Source organism: Gavia stellata, chromosome 2 (assembly GCF_030936135.1).
Source record: "Gavia stellata isolate bGavSte3 chromosome 2, bGavSte3.hap2, whole genome shotgun sequence".
Classification (NCBI taxonomy): Eukaryota; Metazoa; Chordata; class Aves; order Gaviiformes; family Gaviidae; genus Gavia; species Gavia stellata.
Window position 1 is genome coordinate 96,030,338 of NC_082595.1, and position 23,489 is coordinate 96,053,826.

Genomic DNA, 23,489 nt, shown 5'->3' on the forward strand with positions numbered 1-23,489 from the left:
GAAGGCGGGCGGGGGGACGGGTGCTGGCGCGGGACAGCGCCGGGCGCCGCCGGGGCTCTCGCCACCATGTCGGCGAAGCGGAAAGCCGAGGCCCTGATCCCGGCGGAAGAGAGCGATCAGCTGCTCATCCGGCCCCTGTGAGCGCACGGGGCGGGCGCGACGGCGGGAGCCGTGCCTTGGGCGTGAGGGGGGTGCCGGGGCGGGGGGCGGCGGGGCTGGGGGCCGCCGGGCGGCAGGCGGGCAGGCCCGAGGCGCGGGTAGCAGCCCCGTCCCGCGGGGGTGGGCGGGTGCGTGCCCCCGGGCCGGCGCCTCCCCCAGGCACCGGCTGTGCCATCGCGACAGGTGAGGCGGGAGCGTGCCCTGGGCGGCCTAAGTGAAGCGTTGTTCGGGGCGTTGAAATCCCGGGCTGCTTTTTTTTGGTCCCTTCTGGTTTTTCGTTGCTTGCTTGCTGCTTGCTCCAACGAGCAGGCAGCCTGCAGTCTCCGGGATAGCTGTCATACTGGCTTGGGATTGCATCCTTTCCTTGTGCAATACTGAAGTGTTGTCTGAGCAGAAAACTTGGTTTTTGCCTTTTGCACTTCGACAGCATTGTGGGTTTTGTAGTATTTGGAGTTCAATCTTCTCCGCTGGTAAAGAAACCGATGCAGTTTTAAGGTGTTTCTGGTAGCATTACAAGAGTTGTCTTCTGGACAGCTTGAAGATGCTACTTCAAGTTTATTCAGCACAAGGTAATTTGTTATTTAAGTGAACTTTCCATTCATTATACATCTCAATACTTTGAGACTCAAGTGCGCAGGCATGCAATAAAAAACAGAAGCGACCAAAATAATTTCCCCGAACAGATTCTTTTTATTCCTGCTGCATTAAATGGGGTCTCTTTTCCAGTGAGATAAATATAACTGTTCAGTTACTTTAAATATCTGAGCTTAAAAGAACTATGTAGTCATTATTTCTACACAGAAAAATAATCCCACTACAGGCATCCAATATACTGTTACATCTATACGTTGTGGGTTATTTTAATTTTTATGACTTTGATACCCTTTTGCAGAGGTGCTGGCCAAGAAGTAGGAAGGTCGTGCATTATTCTGGAGTTTAAAGGAAGAAAAATAATGGTAATTATTGCCTGAATGTATTTGTATGCCCTCTCATTATGGTATTTCAGATAACAAAAAGATGTTACGGGTTGAATTCAGCCTCCTCACTGAAGCTGGCCACTGTGCTAGAAGAGGCACAATTGTAGCTTTCTGAAATGATATAGCATATATGACAGTAGGCATTACAGAGGCTGTCCTGTAAAGTAAGTCCATCTCCCCAAACAGAATGTATGTGTCTTAAGTGTAGATTCTAAAATTTACACATAGTAGGTTTCAGTGGAACCTAAGGCTAATGTTTACCTACCGTTATGTCTAAACAGTCACATGTAAACACATACATGTTCTCTTTCCCTTTTCCAGCTGTCTTCTCAGATGGTGGCTGAAATAACTAGCATGCACTGGTTCTGTATATTCAGGTATTGTTGAAGTGTGAATGAAGGCTTGCATAGGTACAAAATTATAAACAAAGACTGGGATCTTTTGAAAGTTGTTTAGTTTCCCAGTGGAGATAAGTCATCCAGACAGAAGCCCAAGATGTGAAATCCAATGCTAAAAGCAGTGTTAAGGAAAAAATACTTTTTTTGCATGCTGCTAGAAGTTACTAGTAACTATATTTTAGACCAAAATGGAAGAGGGTTTTTTATATGTTCTGTTAGAAGCTTTAATTTTGTTTCATTTTTCAGCTTGATTGTGGAATCCATCCTGGACTGGAAGGAATGGATGCTCTTCCTTACATTGATTTGATAGATCCTGCTGAGATTGATCTCCTCCTAATTAGTCAGTGAGTTGCACCTAAAAGAACAAATATACTGAGGTCGTGGTCTGAGCTGTGTTGACTTGTAGATTATTAAGAGAGGCTGAAAATAGGTGTTATATAAATGGTAATGGCATAGCAAAATTTTAGTTTCCCACTTTTTTAAAATTAAGGATGTTTAGTCACTTTTGACGTTACAACTCTCATCTGAGCTCGCTGTGGTGTCTGACTTTTTTATTACCTGGCCTGCTTTAGCACCATTGTGACAGCTTCTAGAATGTTTTCTACATAAAGACTGCTGAAAAGTATCAATTGTGGGTTTTGCTCTATTGGCTTTGAATGAAAAAGATTCTCAGAGACTTACGCAATCTTTGAATGTGGTATAAATTCTGCTTAGTGGCTGAAAGATGAGGACAGCCATTGCTAAATGATTTAACCAGTCATAACCGGGTCTCTACAAAATCCTGAGTTTTTGTGATATATGCTTGTTCTACCTGTGTTTCAAAAGTACTTCCTTAAGATAGGTCAAACTAGAAGTGTGGCCAAATAATTTTATGTTAGTAGTTCATGTTTTAATCCACAGTGTCCACCATGAAAACTTAGGATCACGTTTGTTAGCTTTATTGTATCTTTGACATTTATTGTGTTCCTGGTTCCTGCTATTTTTCTCCCTCTAAATTTATATGTAAATTACAAAAAAGTTAATTCTGAGATTATGTGGGTAAAACCTTTGCAATTAATGGAGAATTTCCTGTATTACTCTTACTTTTTCTTGGTTGCATTTCTAGTCACTAGTGTATAGAATATAGACGAGCGTAGTTAATGGGATTGAAAATTCTGTTTCTGGATTTTCATGGTGCTATGTTAATCCAGTGAAGTAGTGAATTATATGATATATATTAAAGTTGTGTAATGTTAATGTATTAATTGGATTTGTGTGTCTATTTTAAGTTTCCATTTAGATCACTGTGGGGCTTTACCATGGTTTTTGCAGAAAACAAGTTTTAAAGGAAGGACGTTTATGACTCATGCCACAAAAGCTATTTACAGATGGCTTCTTTCAGACTATGTCAAAGTCAGGTAAGCTGACCCATGGGTTGTCTCTTCCACTCCTGAGTTATTTCACCTATATACCCAATAGGAAACTTAAGATGAAGCCACCAAAGGTGGCTGGTTGAACCTGGATGTTGCCACAAGTAACAACATTATAACCAGGTTAGAAGTAATGATCTTACTGCCTCATAGATAATGTGTCTCTCAAATAATTTCCTGTCAATAAAAAAAAAAATCTTCCCTTCTTTCCTCTCATTCATTTCATTTGCCTTATTTGGACTTTTAATAGTATCCCTTTTTTCCCCATCTGTCTCTCCTAAGACACTCTCTTGTTCTTATGCTTTTTAATGTCTATTTTTTCTTAATCCTCACAGAAGTAGTGAATTTTAAGCCCCTAAAGATACAAATCACTTTTCAGCTCAAGGTCAGATTAAATATTAAATACACAGAGAGTGCTCTGTTACGTACATGTTGTTGGGAGTTTTTCTCTCTTTTTTTTTTTTTCCTGTTACATGCCTTGACACATCTTTTCTATGTGAATGCGGTGGTCCTGAGCATATCTCAACTCAGCAGATTCTAGCTTGGGTCAGAAACCTGATAAACAGTCCTCTTTTAACTTGTTTGTTTTGGGCCAATGGGAAAAGTGCGGTTTAGTTTGTTTTTTGAGTACTGTTACAAGCTAAGTGGCAGATCCCTGTTCAGGGCTGGGAATCTGTTGGTACTTTTAGACTAATACAGAGCAGATCCTGAACTGAAAAGACTACTCTAGCATGGTTTTTCAAAAGAAAGATGCTTAACTCCGCTTAAGTGAACTACATTAAAGTACCTGGACTTGATTTCTAATGTAGGAGATATAGCGTTACTGAATGGAAGTCTTACTGCCAGTGGGGAAAAATCCAGGAAGTGTTTTTTCCAACTGTTACATAATCTAAGCTGGTAAGATGAGCTGATATTTAGCCATTTCACTTATATCCAGTAATATATCAGCGGATGACATGCTATATACAGAAACAGACCTTGAAGAAAGCATGGACAAGATTGAGACCATCAACTTCCATGAAGTGAAGGAGGTGGCAGGAATCAAATTCTGGTGTTACCACGCAGGCCACGTTCTGGGAGCAGCCATGTTTATGATTGAAATAGCTGGTGTGAAGGTATTTTCTTTTTATTATAGAGTTGAAATCATGCCTGAATTCTAACTTAGTCATTAATTTATTATTGTCTGTTAAGTCCCACTGCTGTGGCTGGAGCTGTCAGATAGACTTGGACTTAAGTCAGGGTGGGAGGCCTTGACTTAGAGCATGTATTTTCTCATTGATTAGAACTAGCAAGTGACACATGTATTGGAACAGGTAGAATATTTGGATTTTATGGAAGTGAGTTATGACTCAGGCTTGGAACCAGTAAACATGTAGTTTTCCTTGCTGGTCCACTCAGAGGTAGCTGATAGCTGAGGCAGTCTTAAGGAAGCAGCATTTTAGTAAAATCTATGAACAGATGTTTGTTTTTGTAATTCTGTTTTACCATGTCTGCCTGTATTGAGTGCTTAAATGGTATTTGTCAAAGTATGTGAGTTATATTTTTCTCATAACACTCTTATGCTAAAGTACCTAAAGAAATAGGATTATTATTAATTTTAGTCACAGAGAGGTTGAATAGGTCATCATATAATCACAGGCAGTGCTGTGTCAAAACCAGATATTTGAAACTAATCTCATTAATTGGAGTTCAGTAGGTTAATCACCGCCCAAGAAAAGTTTCATGCAGCCTTGAAGAGCAAAGAGAGATGGTGGTCCTGAAGCTTGCTGTCTAGTAGGACTTTGTTCATGGTTTATAATGATTGAGAATTTAAAAGTTTGAAAAAAGTATAGAAATAGAACTGAATTTACAATTATTACAGTAAAATTTAGATATCTTACTGCCTTTGTTTTTTTTTTCTAATTAAGGCATGATGGAGAAAGATTTCCCTCTTACTATGCATGATTCAAATGGATTGGGTTTTAATATCCATTATTTCCTTTAAATACCTGTGAAGCAAATGAGAAATGTGATAGTAGGCTACGTGTAGACCAGTTATCTACTGTTGCTGACAGCAGCAGAAATATGTTTTGTTATTATTCATATTTTCATCAGTGGAATGATTGTTAACCAAAAAATGTTTGGTTTTAAATCATCATTTTGGGCACAGTGCTGCATTCCACCCTGCAGTTAAGAATCCATTAAAAATTACTAACAGTTACAAATTACTTCTTGGTGTAATAGGGAACATGATCATTTTATTTAGAAAATCTGCTAGATTACAGGCTTTTTTTTTTAGCATCAGAAAATCTTAGGAGAATTTTTAATAAGTAATTTTATTGGATTATTCATTATATTTGCATTCTGATATGTAAATGCAGTTTTCTCTACTTTTTTACTTCCGCTTAGGACCTGCTATATTTTCTGTCAATTTTTACTTCCTAATGGTCAGTGCATGTATGCAAAAGGCTGAAAATGGCACCTTTATATCCCAAACAAAAAATGACATCTTAATTGTTTATCTAGTTCTGTTGGAATTATGGTACTGTTTGAAATACCTTTACTTATTTATTGTGGTTAAAATATTTGCATTGTAGTACTACTGATCTAATACTGTAAGCACTGTCCACATTAGAAGAGTCTTTAGTTAAAGTACAAGTGAGCTTTTTATCATAAATTCCTTAAAATCATCTTTGCTTAAAAATATCATTCCTATACAACAGCTTTTTAAAGACTGCTGACCTGGGAGAAGCTGTAATCAGAATAACTGCTTCTCTTTGTCTCCAATAGCTTTTATATACAGGTGATTTCTCAAGACAGGAAGACAGACATCTGATGGCAGCTGAAATTCCCAATATTAAACCCGATATTCTTATCATTGTAAGTTTTAAAAAATTAATTCTTTATATTAGTAATTAAATATGTGTAGGGTATTACTTAAAGCTAAAACGGAATGAGAAACACAGTGGAGATTTAAGGGTAGTACGTGATTTGTGTTAAATATCCAAACGCTTGGGTGTTCAGAACACTCCAACATTTCTTTTCATTGTAGTAAAAAGTCTAATTTTCATTTTACAGTTCTTCTGATGAAGTTCCCTAAGCCTCTAGACAAACCTTTTCAAGATGAGAGATTTTCCCCATCCCTGGAAGTGTTCAAGGCCAGGGCCTTAAGCAGCCTGGTCTAATGGAAGGTGTCCCTGCCATGGCAGAGGGATTGGAACCGGATGATCTTTAAGGTCCCTTCCAACCCAAACCACTCTATGATTCTATGATTTATTAGGTTTCAACTTGTGTTTGCACAACAAACAAATTCCACAAACCCCAATTTAGCCAGATATCTTTCTTTAGTAGATCCTAACCTACTTTCAACTATGTTGAGAATTTGTCCTGGGTGGAGGTGCCCTGGGTACTATTTCATGTTTTTGGCTTGTTTTGTTTTCTGAGTGAAATGGTTTTATTCTGAATCCATGTTTGGAAAATCAGAAGCTCAGGCGAGATTTTAAAAGTAACAGTTTTATCTGGAAATTAACAGTGGGATCTTTCAGAGTAACACTTAAAATTATTTCATTTATTGTGTCCCTTCTAACTGCTTTCTGTAACTGCTAACTTCATTTTAAGTCACATCAAAATCTTTGTGTAATTCCTATATTTTAGGCTAGGTGTTTCTAAACTGTGGCACATGTACCTCTAGTGAGCCATGTTAATGTGATAACCCCTTCATCAAAGCAGTGGCAGCATTTCCATTTAGGAAAATAAGTATGTTAAATTTGAAACCTCTTAAAAGAAGCATCAAAATTAACAGTTCTAACTTTTTTTTTTTTTTTTTTTTTGCTAACAGGATCTGTCTTTCCAAATTACTGGGAGGGGCTTGGGAGAGGGGAAATTTTGGTTATTTATCTTGGTGGAGGTGGTTAGAGGAATTTGGGGGTGGTTTTGATTTTTCCCTTCACCTCACCCCTCTCCCTCCCCTTCCCAACATGTTAACACCAATATGTTTTTCCGCATTTTCATGTTGGATTCAGAGGAGGAGATCAAGAATTAGTCTCTGTGTCAGTACTTTTAGTATTCGGTTTCTCTATATGTAGGAATCTACATATGGTACTCATATCCATGAAAAAAGGGAAGAGCGAGAGGCGAGATTCTGTAATACCGTTCACGACATTGTAAATAGAGGAGGTAGAGGTCTTATTCCTGTGTTTGCCCTGGGTCGAGCTCAAGAACTACTTTTAATTTTAGGTATGTACCTTCCCAGCTCCTCTTGATAAAAGGCATACAAAGTTAAATGAGAATGTTTTCATGTGCAGTCTTTCAGATACAGTAATTTTTTAAACAACTCTTCATCCGTTTTCCAGCATGTTAATTATCTGAGAATATATAATGCATGTTTGCTCAAATGCAAAAAATTCAATAAACCAACGAAGGCAGTTCAGCTTTGTGAGGCAGGACGGAGACCTAGAAAGGAGAGGGTAATGGCATGGTAGTATGTGCTTGACTTTTGAATCTTGTTGAATCAGGATTTCAGCAAATAGGGACTATTATTACAGATTGAAAAGTAAGCAATCGCAACAACTGTTCTATTTAAACTGTGCTGCTGAAAAAAAGAATATTTTGTTCCACAGTTTCACTATCTTTGCCCTTTAATTCACAAACCTATATGAAAAAGTCTTTATAGGAAAAGCTGAGAAGACCGTAACTTTAGCATTTCTAAAGTTCTAATGACAATGGGAAAGCAAATTAGGCTTTGCTAAGAAGAGCAAAAATGGGGGGAAGAGGGGAATTATACATGATCATAACAAGACACTTAACATAAAATATATAGGTAGTTGTTACCAGGTACTTCAGATAAAACAGCTTTTAAATAAATTATTTCCAGGCTTCTTTGCTCCCTTTTAGCACATTTAGTTTATGCTATGTATGTGATTTTTCACTAGTCTTTTTGCTCATGCAAATGCTGGCAAGATCAAAAGATAACTATCTCAAAGTTAAAATACTTATTTTTAGGGGTGTTGAATCCAAAGTGTTACCTAAAATACTTGAAATTCTTCTCACTTTCCATTTCAGTTTAGCTCAACGTTAAAAACTAGTTTGTTTTCAAAATGTGTTGCTGGTCTATTCAAATGTTAATAAGAAACTTGGATCTAGGCATGGGGTAGTTTTTGATGTTGTAGGATTATCTAATACTTATCATTGACTGGGTGTTTTTTTATTTTATAGAGGAGATAAAACTGAAACATTTTAAATCTCATGTAGCCATTAGTTTGTAATTCGTTTGCCTCTCCTTGCTGTGTGTAGATAATAAAGTGAGTTTCTAAAGATAAGCTTGAAAATACATCTAGTAAAGCTAGACATGCAATTGGATGCTTAATTAGGTAGAAAATGTAATTGTATCTCACGTGCCTACACAATTGCACCCACAGGCTTCTGTGTTTGTTTTTCTTCTTTCCATAAGTGTCTGACAAAAAAGAAAATACTGCATTATGGTATAGAAAATGATGATGATGGGTGCAGTCTTTTAATGTTACTGTAAGTCCTGATAGTAGTTACTTTTTATTGGCTGTTTCTGCCTCACACTTGAGCTTATTAAGATATTGATGGCAGTGAGCCTCTGTGACATGTTCTGAAAAGCTTTGTCTGCAGATCAAAGCTGTTAGGTTAAAGCCATATCATTTTTAAAAGTACAAATACAGCCAAAAGGGCATACTGCTCTTTTTGGACAATGTTCTCCAGTTACAGAATATAATTATGTTTTAGATTAGCAGAGCTGTATCCTAAAGTGGGAAAACAAATACGTTATATTTGTATAGCTGCATTCACATCTCTCCTTTGTGTTTAGTAAAGGTCATAGCTACTGTCATCAGTGATAAAATAAGTTGTGGTTCATGGAGGTTTTTTTCCTGGTTTTGTTTCAGTTAAGCTTGTAAAATACAACTGTTGGTGATATATGGAAAGCCAGGCTTGATAACTGGGTGATCCTTTCTCGCCTTGAGCTCCATGGATTTGTTTTACAGAACTTTAATACAGTGAATTCTCACCAACATATCTATACGCAGGTGTTCTTAGCTGTTAGATGTGTAATTAATATTTGACAGAGGCATTTTAGCTTTATTGCAGTGTGTGGTAAAACTTGCATTGTTGTAAATGTAGATTTATTGCAATGTAGTATCATGTATACTTTATACCTTGTAGCTGAAGTTGGTGATTGATTGGAATTTGACCTGACAAAAATCCCTGAAGTTCATTTTTTTCTTGTTTGCCTGTTTGTACTAGTTATACACATTTTTAGTTGGTGATGGCTTTTTCTTCTTTAGTAGAGCAGGTGGAAAGAAAAAAGTCTGTGATTGTGATTTTCTGTAATAATGAAGAAAAAACACTGCTAAATCTGTTTTACAAGAAGTATTAACATTTCTGAGAAGCGTGCATTTTGGAGATAATGCTGTGGGGAGGGTTGTGTGTTTTTTTGGTTGGCGGTTGGGTTTTTTTGTTCTTTATTATTTTTCTTTTTTTAGATGAATACTGGCAGAATCATCCTGAACTCCATGATATCCCTATATACTATGCCTCCTCTTTGGCAAAGAAATGCATGGCAGTTTACCAGACGTATGTTAACGCCATGAATGACAAAATCCGCAAGCAAATTAACATCAACAATCCATTTGTTTTCAAGCATATTAGTAATCTGAAGGTAAGCTTGCGATAAAGTTGTCTTACAAAAGAGGAAGGGTGACAGAAGAGTTCATATTTGCTGAATAGTTTGCATGTTTACTATCCTAATAGATTGATTAGTTACAGGTTTATATCTGAGTTATCTGCTATCCCAGTGTTAAGAAGGCTGGTTGAGGCGAGCTAATGCCCCAACTTTCCTGCCACTATAGATCCTTGTGCTTATAGTTTGCTCCTTATGGGCATCAGTAGGAGGAACTTTCCTGCAAAGGGCACTTTTTATGAGGATGGTGTATAATCTGTGAACATAAGGCTCTACTTGTACATTGTTCAAGGGTGCAGCTAGGCTGTCCTTCGTTTAAGTGAGTTATGGTAACTGATATTCTTGCTGTTTGTCCATTTAGAGTATGGACCATTTTGATGATATTGGCCCAAGTGTTGTGATGGCTTCCCCAGGTATGATGCAGAGTGGCTTATCCAGAGAGTTGTTTGAGAGCTGGTGCACAGATAAGAGAAATGGAGTAATTATAGCAGGGTACTGCGTTGAAGGAACGCTTGCTAAGGTGAGTTGTTAATGCACCACAAGTTCTTAATACAAAGTAGTATGCATCTTCTGTTTGAAAAGAATTGACTAGTAGCAAGTGTCTTTATTTGGATTTACTGAGAAGATTGTTGTCAGGTATACATAATTATGTCGTCAAAACTAATAGCTTTTGGCTAATACTAATGAAAAGTACAGAAAACTTGCATATGGCCATTTCCAGTGACGTTATACAAAAAAATCTTCTCTAGGAGCAGTTATCTTGTCATGAGAAAGAATGATTGATACTTTTCTTCATCTTTAGACCCCTCCACCATTTAACTTTTTGAGAGGGGACCCCAACTCTAATTCTCAAGAGGAATTGATATTAAATCTAACACTATTTATGTGTCAGAGGTCATACTGCCTTGTGCATGTTGTGCCGCTGTCTGGTTGTAGAGAATGAAATCCTTCCTTCCAAATTCCAGCACCTAAGGGCAACCAGAGCATCTAGTTTTGCCTTTAGAGATAGAAATCACACACTTGTTATGATTTCAATGCAAATTTGAGAGAGATTGGAAGAAGAATGAACTCCCAGATCTGCTGGGGATGCAAAAGATGAAATGGTGTGTGGTGTGCATGCTTTTTTCATTTGTGAGTGTGTGTTTTGTGAAATATGAGAGATTTTTTCAGTTCTTCACGTTTAACCTGGCTGCCAGTATTATTTCATTGATTTTGGAAATGTAAAGCATTAGTTATAGGGTGTCTGTAGGAGGCTTTCAATTTTTTATTTAAAGTGCTCTCTTTTTCTAGCACATCATGTCTGAACCTGAAGAGATAACAACTATGTCAGGGCAAAAACTCCCACTGAAGATGTCTGTGGATTACATTTCTTTCTCTGCTCACACAGATTATCAACAAACTAGTGAATTTATCCGGGCCCTGAAACCTCCACATGTGGTTAGTATACATGGTGCCCATTTCTCCAGAGTGGGTTTCATCAAACCAGTTCACAGCCTTGAGTCATCAAGGCAGGTACTGGTGTCTAGCAGTAGCCAGTATCCCTTTGCTTTGAATAATTAAAGGTGGAGATTATAACCATTTTTCGTCATGTTACCTTAGCAAAGTGAAGATGAACTTGCTCTCAACTATCTGCATGTGAGATATCTGGGTATGACTTTAAAGAAAGCGATATGGTCCATAACCTGTTTCAGCAGTGTTTAGCGCAAGTAAGGTACAGTATAGGACAACATTAAGTTGGGGACACTGCTATTGGAATAATTCACTGGAATTTGCCCCAAACAAACAAGAAAATATTGGTTGACAATGTGAATGTGAATGTGAAAGAAGGTATGTAGCAGGCAGCAAACGACAAAGGCAGTGATTAGGGGGAAAAGCATGAGCCAATCGCAGGGAGCAGAAGGTGTGAAGGATAAGGATATTAAACTGGGGACTAGGATCTGAAACTTGCTGAGACTGGGGGAGAATCAGTGTGCAAGCACAGATAAGAAATAAAACAAATCATAGCAGAAGAAAATAGGGTTTAACTTGGCAAAGAAAATTGTAAACTTAATAAGCATACTCTGAATTGCATGTTTATTATGTATATGTTTATCTACATGCAGACACAAAAATGTAAAGCTAACTAACTTTTATCACTGAATATAAGTTAATGCTTCCTTTTCATAATATAACAATGTGTATGAAAAGTTAAATGGAATTTCTGTAATGCATTCTGCTTTTTTGCATGTATTTTTCTACGAATACTCAGGGTTGTGAAATCTAGGCCTTTGAATAATGCATAGAATTCAAAGACACACATAGAACTATGTAATATAATTGAGCTAATGTTTCATATATTGTGACCTCATGAAATTACATTTTTATAAAGATGAGGTACAAGATGGCATTTTTCTTGGATAATTTATTAAACATGTCTGGTTGGACAAATAACTTCTGCTAAAAAGAAAACTGTCTTTCCTATAGATTTTAGTTCATGGTGAGCAGAATGAAATGGCCAGATTGAAAGCAGCATTGATACGGGAATATGAGGATAATGATGAAGTTCATATAGAAGTTCATAATCCTAGGAATACTGAAGCTGTGACATTAAACTTCAGAGGAGAAAAGCTTGCCAAGGTATAGAATCAGTATTTTCTTATCTGTACAACAGTATTTTCCTCTGGGATAAAAAAATACACATTTTCTTTCAAGCCTCTATTTTTAATTGGTTTTGGGTTATGTATGTTTTCCAGGGACTCAAAGTAGGTGAATGTTTTGTGTTTAGTGCTGTATTTGGGGTTTGGCTTTGGGGGTTTTTTTGGTGGGTTTTTTTTTTTTTGGCTTTTCGCTCTTCCAACCTTTTCTTGTGTTACATCTCAGAATGTTTGTTGATTACCCTCACCTTCTTTCATTTTCAGTTAATTTTATACTATGTTTGATTTTTCTGAGAAAACTCATCCCCATAGTTACCTTTAAGCTATGAATACTTCAGATGGCCTTGTTGCACTATGTATGTTTTTTCTTTCCAGGTGATGGGATCTTTAGCAGATAAGAAACCAGAGCAAGGACAGAGAATTTCTGGAATCCTAGTTAAAAGAAATTTTAACTATCACATCCTTTCTCCATGTGACCTCTCTAGTAAGTAAAGACAATGATGTGCTCAATAGGTAATTGAAACTTACTGTATCCTTCTTTTGTCATTAAAACGCATACAATACTGGGTTTTTTTTCTGTAATTTTGTGTTTGATAAGCAATTAGTGAACATCTTGGTTTTATTTTGGTTTTGTTTTGCCTAAAGTTCTGAAATGTTATACTGAGAAGAAAGGCATTCAATTCACTGTCCACTGACCTTTAAAATCTTTTCTATTCTTTCTGTAAAAGAAAAGAAGCAAAATTCCATTTCCCTTCTGGTTACTTAAAACTTCTTCCTCTGCATGAATATGCATAAAACATGCCAGTGAGAACAGAAGAGCACCTTGATCAGTTGTCCTGCCAGTTTCTAAAATGTCATTATTTTTTAGTGTAAAAAGCTACAGTACAGTGAAAATATTTGTGTATTGCTCCTATGCTATTTATCACAAATAATATTACAATATCTTCAAAATAGAAGAATAATTAAATGTAAGGTGAGAAGAGCTTGGGGGAAAGCAATTCTGCTGTCCTAGTTAATTGTTTGTCTCTCATGGGTATGATGAAATAACAAGCTCTGGCTGGTTTCTTAACCACAAATACATTATTTATCTTACAATAGACGCTCCACCCTCCTCTTTACAAATTGTCCTTTTCAACCCTCTGTCTTAAATGTATCGATGCCATTATTTATCTGTAGTGGCAATTTTATTTTTTAGGAAGGAAATTCAAGGGGATAATTTTTAATACATACTTTTTAAAATTCTTTCAGATTATACAGACTTGGCGATGAGCACTGTAACACAGACACAAGCCATTCCATATACCGGCCCTTTTAATCTGCTTTATTATCAGCTACAAAAACTGACCGGTGCGTATTTGGGAAGACATGGTCATGATTTGTAGTGGTCAACTTTTAAAACAACTTCCAGGCTTCAAAGGTCTTCTGAGTGGAAGTTTCTTTGCCAGTAACTGAAGTGCCACAGTTTGTTTCATATTTTACAACTTTCATTAGATTATGCAGCTTCTGCCAGATCCAGTTCATGAGTATGACACATCCTTTTTGGGGGATTCTACTGTAGTTGTATTACAAAATCATGAGCATATAGCAACATAGAGCCAAGGCCAATTTTTGTCAGCTCCCAAGTGCTATAGCCACTGTGATGTAAAATTTATTAATTGATCTTTTATCTTCAGCCCCAAAATAGAATGGGTAATGCCATCCAATTAATAAAAATAAAAGCTCTGTCCTCCTTTGTGACAGACAGCCTCTTCTGTCCCTCCTCAAGAGGCAAGAATCTAACCTTGTTGGCTTTTTCTGAGTCAGAAGCCATTTAAATCTGCCACTAGTGTGATCCCTGGTGCCTCTGTCCAGCTTTCTTAAAGGTTAGGAGCAACTCCTGTCCTAGTTCATTAAAGGCACACACACTTTGCAGGATCCCTTTGCAGATGTAAAGCTCAGGAATTTTTTTTCTTCTCTAGTGTCAGAATCTAATTCATATCACTAGTGAAGAGAAAACCTGTATTCAGTTGATGTTCAGGTCTCATAACCTGAGTGCCCCCTGGCACATAAATGCTTTTGTTTTAAGCTCTATACTTATGTAAGCAATGGGTTATCCTTTAAGAATATAAGAGGAGATGGTTAATTCTGCACATGGAGCACTACATTTCTCATTTGTTTTCTTTTTCATTGGTGTACTCACATCAGTGTACTAAGCCAGTCAAATACGAGAATTCAAAACAAGTAAAATGGCCAATATTGCATACTAAAAAAACCCAAACGATCCAGAACAAAGAAAATAATATTGTCAGGTAAGGGAAGAGAGTATGTGCTTCCATTTTGTGAGTTGCTCTGAGCAGTTGTGGTAATAACAGACAACCCCTCTTATTCTTAAAATCTGCTTGCTTCTGCAGATAAAGTTAGTCTTGCTTTCAGTATCATTCTACTCTTGCTAACCATTTCTTGTCCCTTCTTAGGTGATGTAGAAGAAATAGAAATCCAACAAAAGCCAGCCCTGAAGGTTTTCAAAAATATTACTGTGATCCAGGAACCAGGCATGGTAGTCCTTGAGGTGGGCATTGGTGAGGGAGAAAGAAGTATTTTGTTCTCCAGTTTCTGCAAAATAGTATCACATAGATGCCATGCAGTATTAACTGTTTTAAGTATTTTTCATAGAATCATAGAATAGTTTGGGTTGGAAGGAACCTTTAAAGGTCATCTGGTCCAACCCCCCTGCAATGAGCAGGGGATGACAAGTAGAAAACTAGAACAAAGTTCCCCTTGAGCTATGGTCCTGTATTGATGCATGTTGTTTCATTTAGCCACTGCTAGTTTCTTTTTTGCCATGACTCGAAGGGTATAATGGCAGATTCAGTGCTCTTTTTTTTATTTGGCAAATAATAATTGGAAATAATGTCAAATGGTGTTCCCTCCTTCCTCCCTCCCCCAAACAGTTGTGGTAATTAATGACAGATTTCATAAATGTGTTTAGAAACATTCAACATCTTGAATTTTTCATGGGAAGTTACTGGAATATACCAAGTATAAAGTAGTTAATAATTTGGTATAAAATGTATGACAGTCATTTGAAACTAGAATTCAGAGAAAAGCAAATAGGAGAATACAATGAATGTTACATTGTTTTTATGTTGCATTATTCATTCAGCCCAAATAATGGGCTCAAACAATGAATTTTTTTTTTTTTTGTCTTCTAGTGGGTGGCAAATCCTGCTAATGATATGTATGCAGACACCGTGACAACAGTGATACTGGAAGTTCAGTCAAATCCCAAAATACAGAAAGGTAGTATGTTTAGTGGATGCTTATTTAACTGAGGCAATTCTTATTTTTTTTATATCAAGCTTAGAGGGTTATAATGCCTTGCAATGGATTGCAATCCCACTATTGTACTTCCTCTCCTTATGAAATTTTTTAAGGAGTAAGATATCCTACTTGAAAACAGAATTACAGCTTGGTCTTCATTTTTTGTAACACGTTCTTTTTTAGAAATTTTCTCTTATATGGCAACTGGTAGCTGACTGTGGAAAATGTGACCTTATTTAAAATAAGTTAAATATTACTCACTTCAGATTTTAGTATATAAACAATTTATGATATGTCATTTAAATATTTCCATTTCTCATTTGAAAGTTATGATTACCACTCATGAGTGGTATTGCTATGACTGTACATAGAAAGAGTTAGGTAGACAATGCTGAAAAAAAAGTCAGACCAATTTCACAACTACACTTATGCAGACCCTGTAACCAAGTAATACTATTGGGTGGTGATAGCATCATCAGATACTGGGTTTGATGCTGCTGTTCAAGAATCACAGCAATTTTGTTGGGATTACTAGTGATGATAGTTTATATGTTTTGTTCCACTGTTTTGCTTTTGAACATGTATATCACTGTGCTAAGAATCTGGAGCAAGTATTGAATATTGGGTTGGCCATTGAGGATAAATGTTGGCAGCTTGGCAACACAGTAGCACAGATAATTTAATGATAATCCATGTATAAAAATAAAATAAGGGATTTTTTTTTTTTTCAATTTTATAGGGTTTAAAATCACTTTTTTGCCACTACCTGCATTGTTACTTGGAATATACGTTATTATTTTACTTACAATGATCTTAATACACTCTGCCTTTGTGTACCCTTGCTCACCTAGTGAAATAAGTGACAGTTGTGTATCCATCTTAGAGCATTACTCATCTCCATTTTGGATGTGGTCAGGCAAGCAGAACCCAAAATTCTGTTCCCTGAGTGCTATGTAAAAGTAATAACATTTGGGGTTTGTGTTTTTTTTTTTTAATTCAGCAAAAAGACAATATGAGCAGTGATCATATTAAATTAGTCCCAAGGTCACACCTTAAAAACTCATGAGCTGTGTTTGTAATGCCCAGTAGGTAAGTTCTGTGCCGTTCAATAGGGGACCAGTGACACATGTGACCCTAGTGCCTGTTTTTCCTTTGTGTGGAAAATAAGAGTACTGGGGAGGAGGTGATGAGGTCCTTCTGACATCAACAAAGGACACATCTGAGGTGTGCACTTGAACCCAGAAGCCTTCAAAGCAGTCTGAGAGCCTGTGCTATACATATCGTTTCTTCGGCCTCTGTTAACTCATTCTGTGATCATCTTCCTTTTAAGCAGTTCCAATGTTAAAAATTCTGTACTGTTCTACATCTTCTAATCTTACCTAAGGGTTTTTCATGTCATTCTGTATCAGATCCTCTACTGAAGTCTGATGGTCTAGGTCTACAATGTATCCTTAAAATTACTGATGTTTTCAAATTACTGGAGACTAATAGTGAGGAATCTGGCTTGATCTGTCTCTTATGAACCCCATGTGACAGCTTATTCATAACACTTGTAGTAGATTTTTATTTCCAAACCAGCATGGAAAGCACTAGAGCTATATGGACAAATAGGTGTTTATTTTCCCTGGGTTACTCTTTTTGTCTATTATTTATTTTTAGAATTATACACAAAATAGCAATCGCTGTTCCTTAGGTGCTTAGTCCCACACCTGAGTCAAGACATCTGTTAAAAATTCTTTCTCCTGAGTTCATAAATTCACATAGCAGTTCTTCTTTTGTTTTGGTATAAGGTTTTGGCAAGTTCAGAGTGTAATTTTCTTATCTTGGTTGTGATACTTTTCAGTATATATCAGCCCTTCTAGCCATGCCCTCATGTTGTGTCCTACTGAAACTAACCAAAAATAGAAATTTTATTTTTGGATGATACTTTGACCTCCTTTCCCCTACCGCCCTCCCCTCTCCCCCGCCCCCATCTTTCTTTATATGGCTGGAAAAAATCATGCACTGTTTGGCTAATTTTTAAAATTCTTATTGTAATATCTGACTCGGCCTGACTTTTGGTAGTCCCCACTTTATCTGTACAATCTGCTAGTGACAATATGTAGCTTTTTCCCCCCTATAATTAATTCCTTTTTCTATTTTTATATACCTTCTTGCATTATTTCTCATATTGTTTCATGGTGGTGATTCTATCAGCTAATCTCAGGTGTGGCTTCTTGCAGGATTTTTTTGCCTTATTTGGGGTAAAAACACATTATAGAATCATAGAATGGTTTGGTTTGGAAGAGACCTTAAAGATCATCTAGTTCCAATCCTTCTGCCATGGGCAGGGACACCTTCCACTACAGCACGTTACTCAAGGCCCCATCCAACCTGGCCTTGAACACTTCCAGGGTTGGGGCATCCACAACTTCTCTGGGCAACTGCTTCCACTGCCTCACCACCCTCATGGTGAAGAATTTCTTCCTAATATCTAATCTAAATCTGCCCTCTTTCAGCTTAAAGCCATTACCCCTTCTCCTATCACTACCTGCCCTTGTAAAAAGTCCCTCTCCAGCTTTCTTGTAGGCCCCCTTCAGGTACTGGAAGGCTGCTATAAGGTCTCCTCGGAGCCTTCTCTTCTCCAGGCTGAACAACCCCAACTCTCTCAGCCTGTCCTCATAGGAAAGGTGCTCCAAATAGTTCTGGCACTTGTGTATTTTAAGTATGTTCACAGGATCACAAGCAATTGAATTTAAGTATCTTAAGTTACTGTTCCTCAGCTGAGCATGTGCCTACTCTTACCTCATTTCCAATATAAATTTGTTTTGCTTAGTACATTCAGTTACTGCATCTTACCTAAATGTTTAAGATGCGCTTGCTTGGTCTCGTGCAAGTTCTTAACTACCATTGTGTTCCTGAGTTCATCTGAACGCCTCAGATGATTTAGAAATCTTGAAAAATAGTTTTTAAAAAGCCTTCTTTTAAATAAACTCTAGTTGTAGATCTATTTTGTTTATTCATCAGTGAAACAGGTAGTATTTTTCTCAAGTAGCTCTTCCTATAGACTTCTTACTCCTTTAATGATCAAATACTTAAATTTTCAAAAGCAAATTACTTGTTTTAAATTATCTCTTGATTTTGAAACCAAGTATAAAACCAGTATCATTATTTTTATTTCAAACTCTGTATCCTGAAACATATTCCAGGACTGTCTGTGCCTATTACTACTCCTCACACTTGCTGTCCAGTTTTACTTCATATATGCTCTGCATGCTCCTAGTGTCCATGATGCAGTATTGTCCTGTAATAATAGGAAATGGAGGGATTATTAAAAAAAAATGAAAGTGGATTACTTTCACTTTCAAGTTAAGGAAATGTGAGAAGTAATGAGCGTTAACAATAAAAGGGAGAATTGAGAAGTGAGAATTAGACTTGCGAAGCTGTCTGCTTTAAAATGTGATAAGTACAGGGAACATAAATTTTAAATGCATGTACTTCCTTGACTCTTCCATCTTTTTTTAATACACTTTCTTTATAATATGTTTAGATATATATATCTTGTATAGCTTTTAGATTGTTTATCATGAAAGTGAATTAGGAGCTAGATTGTATCAATTAGCCAATTTTCCCTCCCAGTAAATGTCTGTGAAAGTAAAATGACTTTTTCTTTTCAGCTGCAGTACATAAAATTTCCAAAAAAGTAGATATGGATGTATATAGGAAGAGAATGGAGATCATGCTTCAGTAAGTTGGCATATATTTTTCTAAAGGAAAGTGATCACTGTTAATTGTGTAAATACAGTAATTTTAGTATAATACAGTTACTTAAAAATACTTCGTGCAAATTTAATTCAGTCTAATTTCTGTGAAGACCAGGAATTAAGTAAAGAGGTGCAGTAAAAAAAGTTCTCAGTATCGTTAAGATTTTGAATACAGAGCCCAGTTATTTCTTCCAGAAGCGAATTTTTAAGTTCTCATCCAAAATTTTGTTATGAACGCTTATGAAAATACTGTTTTGGATCATTTCTCTTTTAAAACTTATTCTGATGTGTGTTCTGTTATTCAGGTAGAACTCTGACCTCTTTTGAAATCAAAGGAATCCTTCCCTTCATTTATGATGAGATTTTTTTTTTTGTTTTGTAAAATACTTACTGTTATGTGATACCCACTCATAATAATTTAGATTGGTATTTGTTAATTGTATCTGAGTCAGTTAAATGATAGCTGCTGAAAGGAGATACTCTGCTAACAAAATGCCTTTGGAAGCCTAAGATTAATAGAAAGAAAAACATAAGTTTGCTGCTTGGCCACATCTTACATGCATTGGTCTTTCTTTTAGGGATATGTTTGGAGAAGACTGTGTGAGTTCAAAAGATGGCTCTGTCCTGTGCATCACGGTTGACGGAAAGACTGCAAACATTTCACTGGACAGTCGGGTATGTACAGCAAAGCACTTGCTTTTGTGTGCACTATGTTTAGCAGAGGTGAGGCTCCAGTCTAGTATACAGTGCTGCCTAGAATATCATATGCCCATTTGCAAAGGAAATGTTTTTGTATTTGGCATCGTAACAGCTTAAGCCTATTCACTTTTCATTAATTTCACATTCTCATCAGCCGATCAGTACCAATCCTTTCTGAGAGAAATACTGCTCCAGCCTGCAAGTAGAGTTTACTGAGTTTGTTACAGAAGCATTTGATAGAGAGTTTTCTTCATTAAAAAAATGCTAGCAATGTTTATGTAACACATGCAGTAAATTTGGAAGAAAACCCGGTATTTTTCAGCAGCTCTCTGCTTGTGTAAAAATGAGTAACGATTGTAGAGGAGAAACTGATTTAACCCACAGGGATTTTTTGAATGCTTTTAAGACGTAGGCTCTGGTCTGAATAATTGAACAATCACAGAGTAGGAATTATGCTAATAAAATTTTTTTGGTCATCTTGATCCTTTTGTAGCTAAATTGAAAGCCTGAAATACTCACAAAAAGAAATACTTTATTAATTTACTATCTAGATTCAGAATTGGATGTCATGCATGTCAGAAGGCTCCTTTAAGAAGCTATCACACCTAGTTATTCGAACAATGTGGAACTGTAAAGAATGGTTAAAGCCCTGTCCTTTGTGTCCTTAAGCATTTTAATGTGTTGATGTTCTGTCCTTATTAATAACATATGAAAAATACATAATGTATCACCACTACCCATAGCAGTAATATATTCTGCTGGAGTAGCTCTCAGATGCTGTCCTTAGACACCACAACAAATGTTTTCAGTGTTCTGCAAACCCAGAAGAACAGGTTGGTCCCTGCCCAAAATTTGTTACCTACTGAAACAAAACAAGTGAATGTTAATTATCTTAAGAGGCTAGAGAGTTACAGTCTTCTGGTTAACACACAATGCTTGCTGTGTTATCTTTTTTCAGGTTTTTAATAACCATATGCTACATCTCAATGTACACATAGTACAAAAAAATACAGGACTGATGAAAAGCGCTCCTGCAGTATAGAAGAAAGTAACAGGACTGGAAAAAAAATGCATACTGCTTAATCAAGAAATTAGGTTACATTTTCATATAATAGTATACTGTCATTATTGTTAAAAGACTTCTGTACTGACAGAAACCCTAATGGCAACTGCAACAGTGTATATCTTTGTAATACTTATTTTACATACTGCGTTGGCAGTGGCAAGCTTATGCCATTGTGAACCAAGTTTTACAAGAAAGGTCTGTCCTTCTTTATGTGCATATGTATCTTCTTATAAAACTTTAATAGCTTTAAAATAAAATAAAAAACTGTTTAGTATAGATCTGACTATAAGGTGGGACATGTGGATTTATTTTTTCCACGTTAACTCTTAACAGAGTGCTCTTACAGTTAACGTGCTTCTAACAGCATTATTAGGTAACATTAAATGCATGTTTGCTGTTTCAAATGCCTTTTTTTTTTCCCCAAAACCTTTATGGAGTTACTTGTTCAGAAGAGTAACAAGTAAATACTAAATTAGAGATGGTCCAATCTTAGAACCTAAAAAGTCCACAGGATCAAGAATAGTATTAATATGCAAATGCTGCCCTTTGTTTTTGAGATGGAGCGGTTAGGGGATTGGGTTGAATGTTGATGAACTTGCATGTTTGGGGTGGGCGTCCTTCTCTAGGAACAAGTTTTAAATTGTTTTAGTGATAAATGAATCTTTTCGGGGTTTTATTTTGATGTAAATGTTATCTTATGGGTGTGGGAACATCCATGTGGAGACTCCCTGACTACAGGTGCCTGTACCTCTGTGATGAATGCACGTGTTTTACAGTATTAACCTAATACAATGCAGGTGAATTCACAGATAAAATGAAATCTCTGAGGACTGAACCTTGTGTGTTTTTATTTGATTTTGAATTAAATGTCATCTAGAGAACTTAATGCATTTTACATTGTAGTTTTGAAACAAGTTATTAATCAAACATAAAACTCAAGATTAAGCTTCTTGTTCCTCAGGAGGACTTGCATGAGTCTTCTCTGAACTCTTCTACATGGCAGACCATTTAAAAACATACAGTGCTGCTCTTGATTAACTTTCTTTTCAGTTTGCATGACTACTTTTTCTTTTCCCCTTACGAGCATTCTTCACATGCTGAAAAGGAATATGAAGTGCTAGTTGTTCTAACATACTTCTTTTTTTGTTCCCAGACAGTTGACTGTGAGCCAGGAAGCGAAGATGACGAATCCCTTCGTGAAATGGTAGAACTGGCTGCACAGAGGCTTTATGATGCCCTCAGCCCAGTATACTGACCTCTGTAGATACCTAGGACACATCAGAAAAATCTTTTAAATGTTCAATTTACTTGGACTATTTTTTAAGAGTAAATAAAATTTTTTTCTTCAGTAAGTCAAATGTATCAATTTTGTGACTGTGAAACTGCTGAGTTATTTCAAATGATGGATGAGCAACCTTATAGCAACTATATTTGTGCATATAGATCATAATAAAATCAGGCAAAGTCTGCGTATGTTCTTTTTTCTTATGGCACATATAAGAAAAAAATCTTAACCTAAATGTAGCATTACAAAAATTAAATTGAGAGAGTTTTATATTTATGAAGATTAATGACCAGTTGGAGGATAAATTGGGTTTCTGGGGTTTGTGTATGCTCAGAATCAAGCTTGTATATGATTTCGTTCCTGTCAGGGAAGCCATTGCCTGCATGCTTGTATCTGCTTGAAGTCAAAGGGAGCTTGAACATTTTTAAAACGCAATCTGTGTTTGCATACTGGGGTTAATTGGAGCTTTAAAAGGATGCATGCAAGCATTGCCATTAACTGGACTAGATCAGCTTCAAGCAAAGTCAGTGCTTACGCCCTCAAGTGCAAATGGCTGCTGTCACTGTGACAGTCAGCACCCATCTGCTCCCGCTGACTGCCCCGGCACTGGGTGCTGGTGAGATGGTCGTCCTGGGCCAAGTGAAATGGGGTATCAGGAGCTGCAGTACGTCGAGAATTTCAAGTACACATGCGCTACTCCGAGTTGGCTGGGGTTGTTGCCGAACAGTAAATCATTGTGAAGAATGTCCACAGACATTTTTCTGCAGAAGAACTTTCTCTTGTATGCACAACTTCTTTTTCCCCTTTTCTTGGCTGATTAAATTGGCACCTGATAATCTTGATAGCAGTATTAGTGTATTAGCAGAATTAGTGACAGCTTTCCTCCCCAGATTGTATGTCATTAGTAACTAAGTAAGAGCATGAAGTCTTCTAAAGGAGTTAATTGCCTTTTCTTAAAAAGGAAGTCTCCCTCTGGAAGAAATAAACCCCCTATTTTTTAAATCATGTATGTTTTTTTTAAATGCCCTTTCAGTCACTGTGGGGGTTGTGTAAGCGTGTCGGTGGGGTGGGTCCCTAACGCTGCCCTTCCCTCTTCCCCCGCCGCCGTGCCCGGGCTGTCCCGGGCTGTCCCGGGCTG

The 23,489-nt window shown here is 36.9% G+C and overlaps 1 protein-coding gene across 4 annotated transcripts; it reads left to right on the forward strand.

Annotated features, from left to right (window-relative positions):
• The first annotated feature begins 54 nt into the window (after positions 1 to 54).
• CPSF3 (cleavage and polyadenylation specific factor 3) lies at positions 55 to 22,529 on the forward strand. Of its 4 annotated transcripts, XM_059829213.1 has the most exons (18): positions 55 to 137; positions 1,052 to 1,115; positions 1,781 to 1,878; positions 2,803 to 2,931; positions 3,881 to 4,058; positions 5,713 to 5,802; positions 7,008 to 7,158; positions 9,429 to 9,604; positions 9,987 to 10,145; positions 10,916 to 11,062; positions 12,089 to 12,241; positions 12,634 to 12,742; positions 13,507 to 13,605; positions 14,712 to 14,806; positions 15,450 to 15,537; positions 19,215 to 19,284; positions 19,880 to 19,976; positions 22,220 to 22,529. In XM_059829213.1, exons 1-18 carry the CDS (start codon positions 67 to 69, stop codon positions 22,319 to 22,321), a joined length of 2,076 nt encoding a protein of 691 aa, XP_059685196.1. In that variant the 5' UTR covers positions 55 to 66; the 3' UTR covers positions 22,322 to 22,529. The 4 variants fall into 4 exon arrangements, with proteins under 4 accessions (XP_059685196.1, XP_059685204.1, XP_059685212.1 ...); XM_059829221.1 differs by lacking the exons at positions 19,215 to 19,284; positions 19,880 to 19,976; positions 22,220 to 22,529 and having other exon boundaries at positions 14,712 to 14,816; positions 15,450 to 15,502; XM_059829229.1 differs by lacking the exons at positions 55 to 137; positions 1,052 to 1,115; positions 1,781 to 1,878 and having other exon boundaries at positions 2,828 to 2,931; positions 3,913 to 4,058.
• Positions 22,530 to 23,489: the final 960 nt, after the last annotated feature.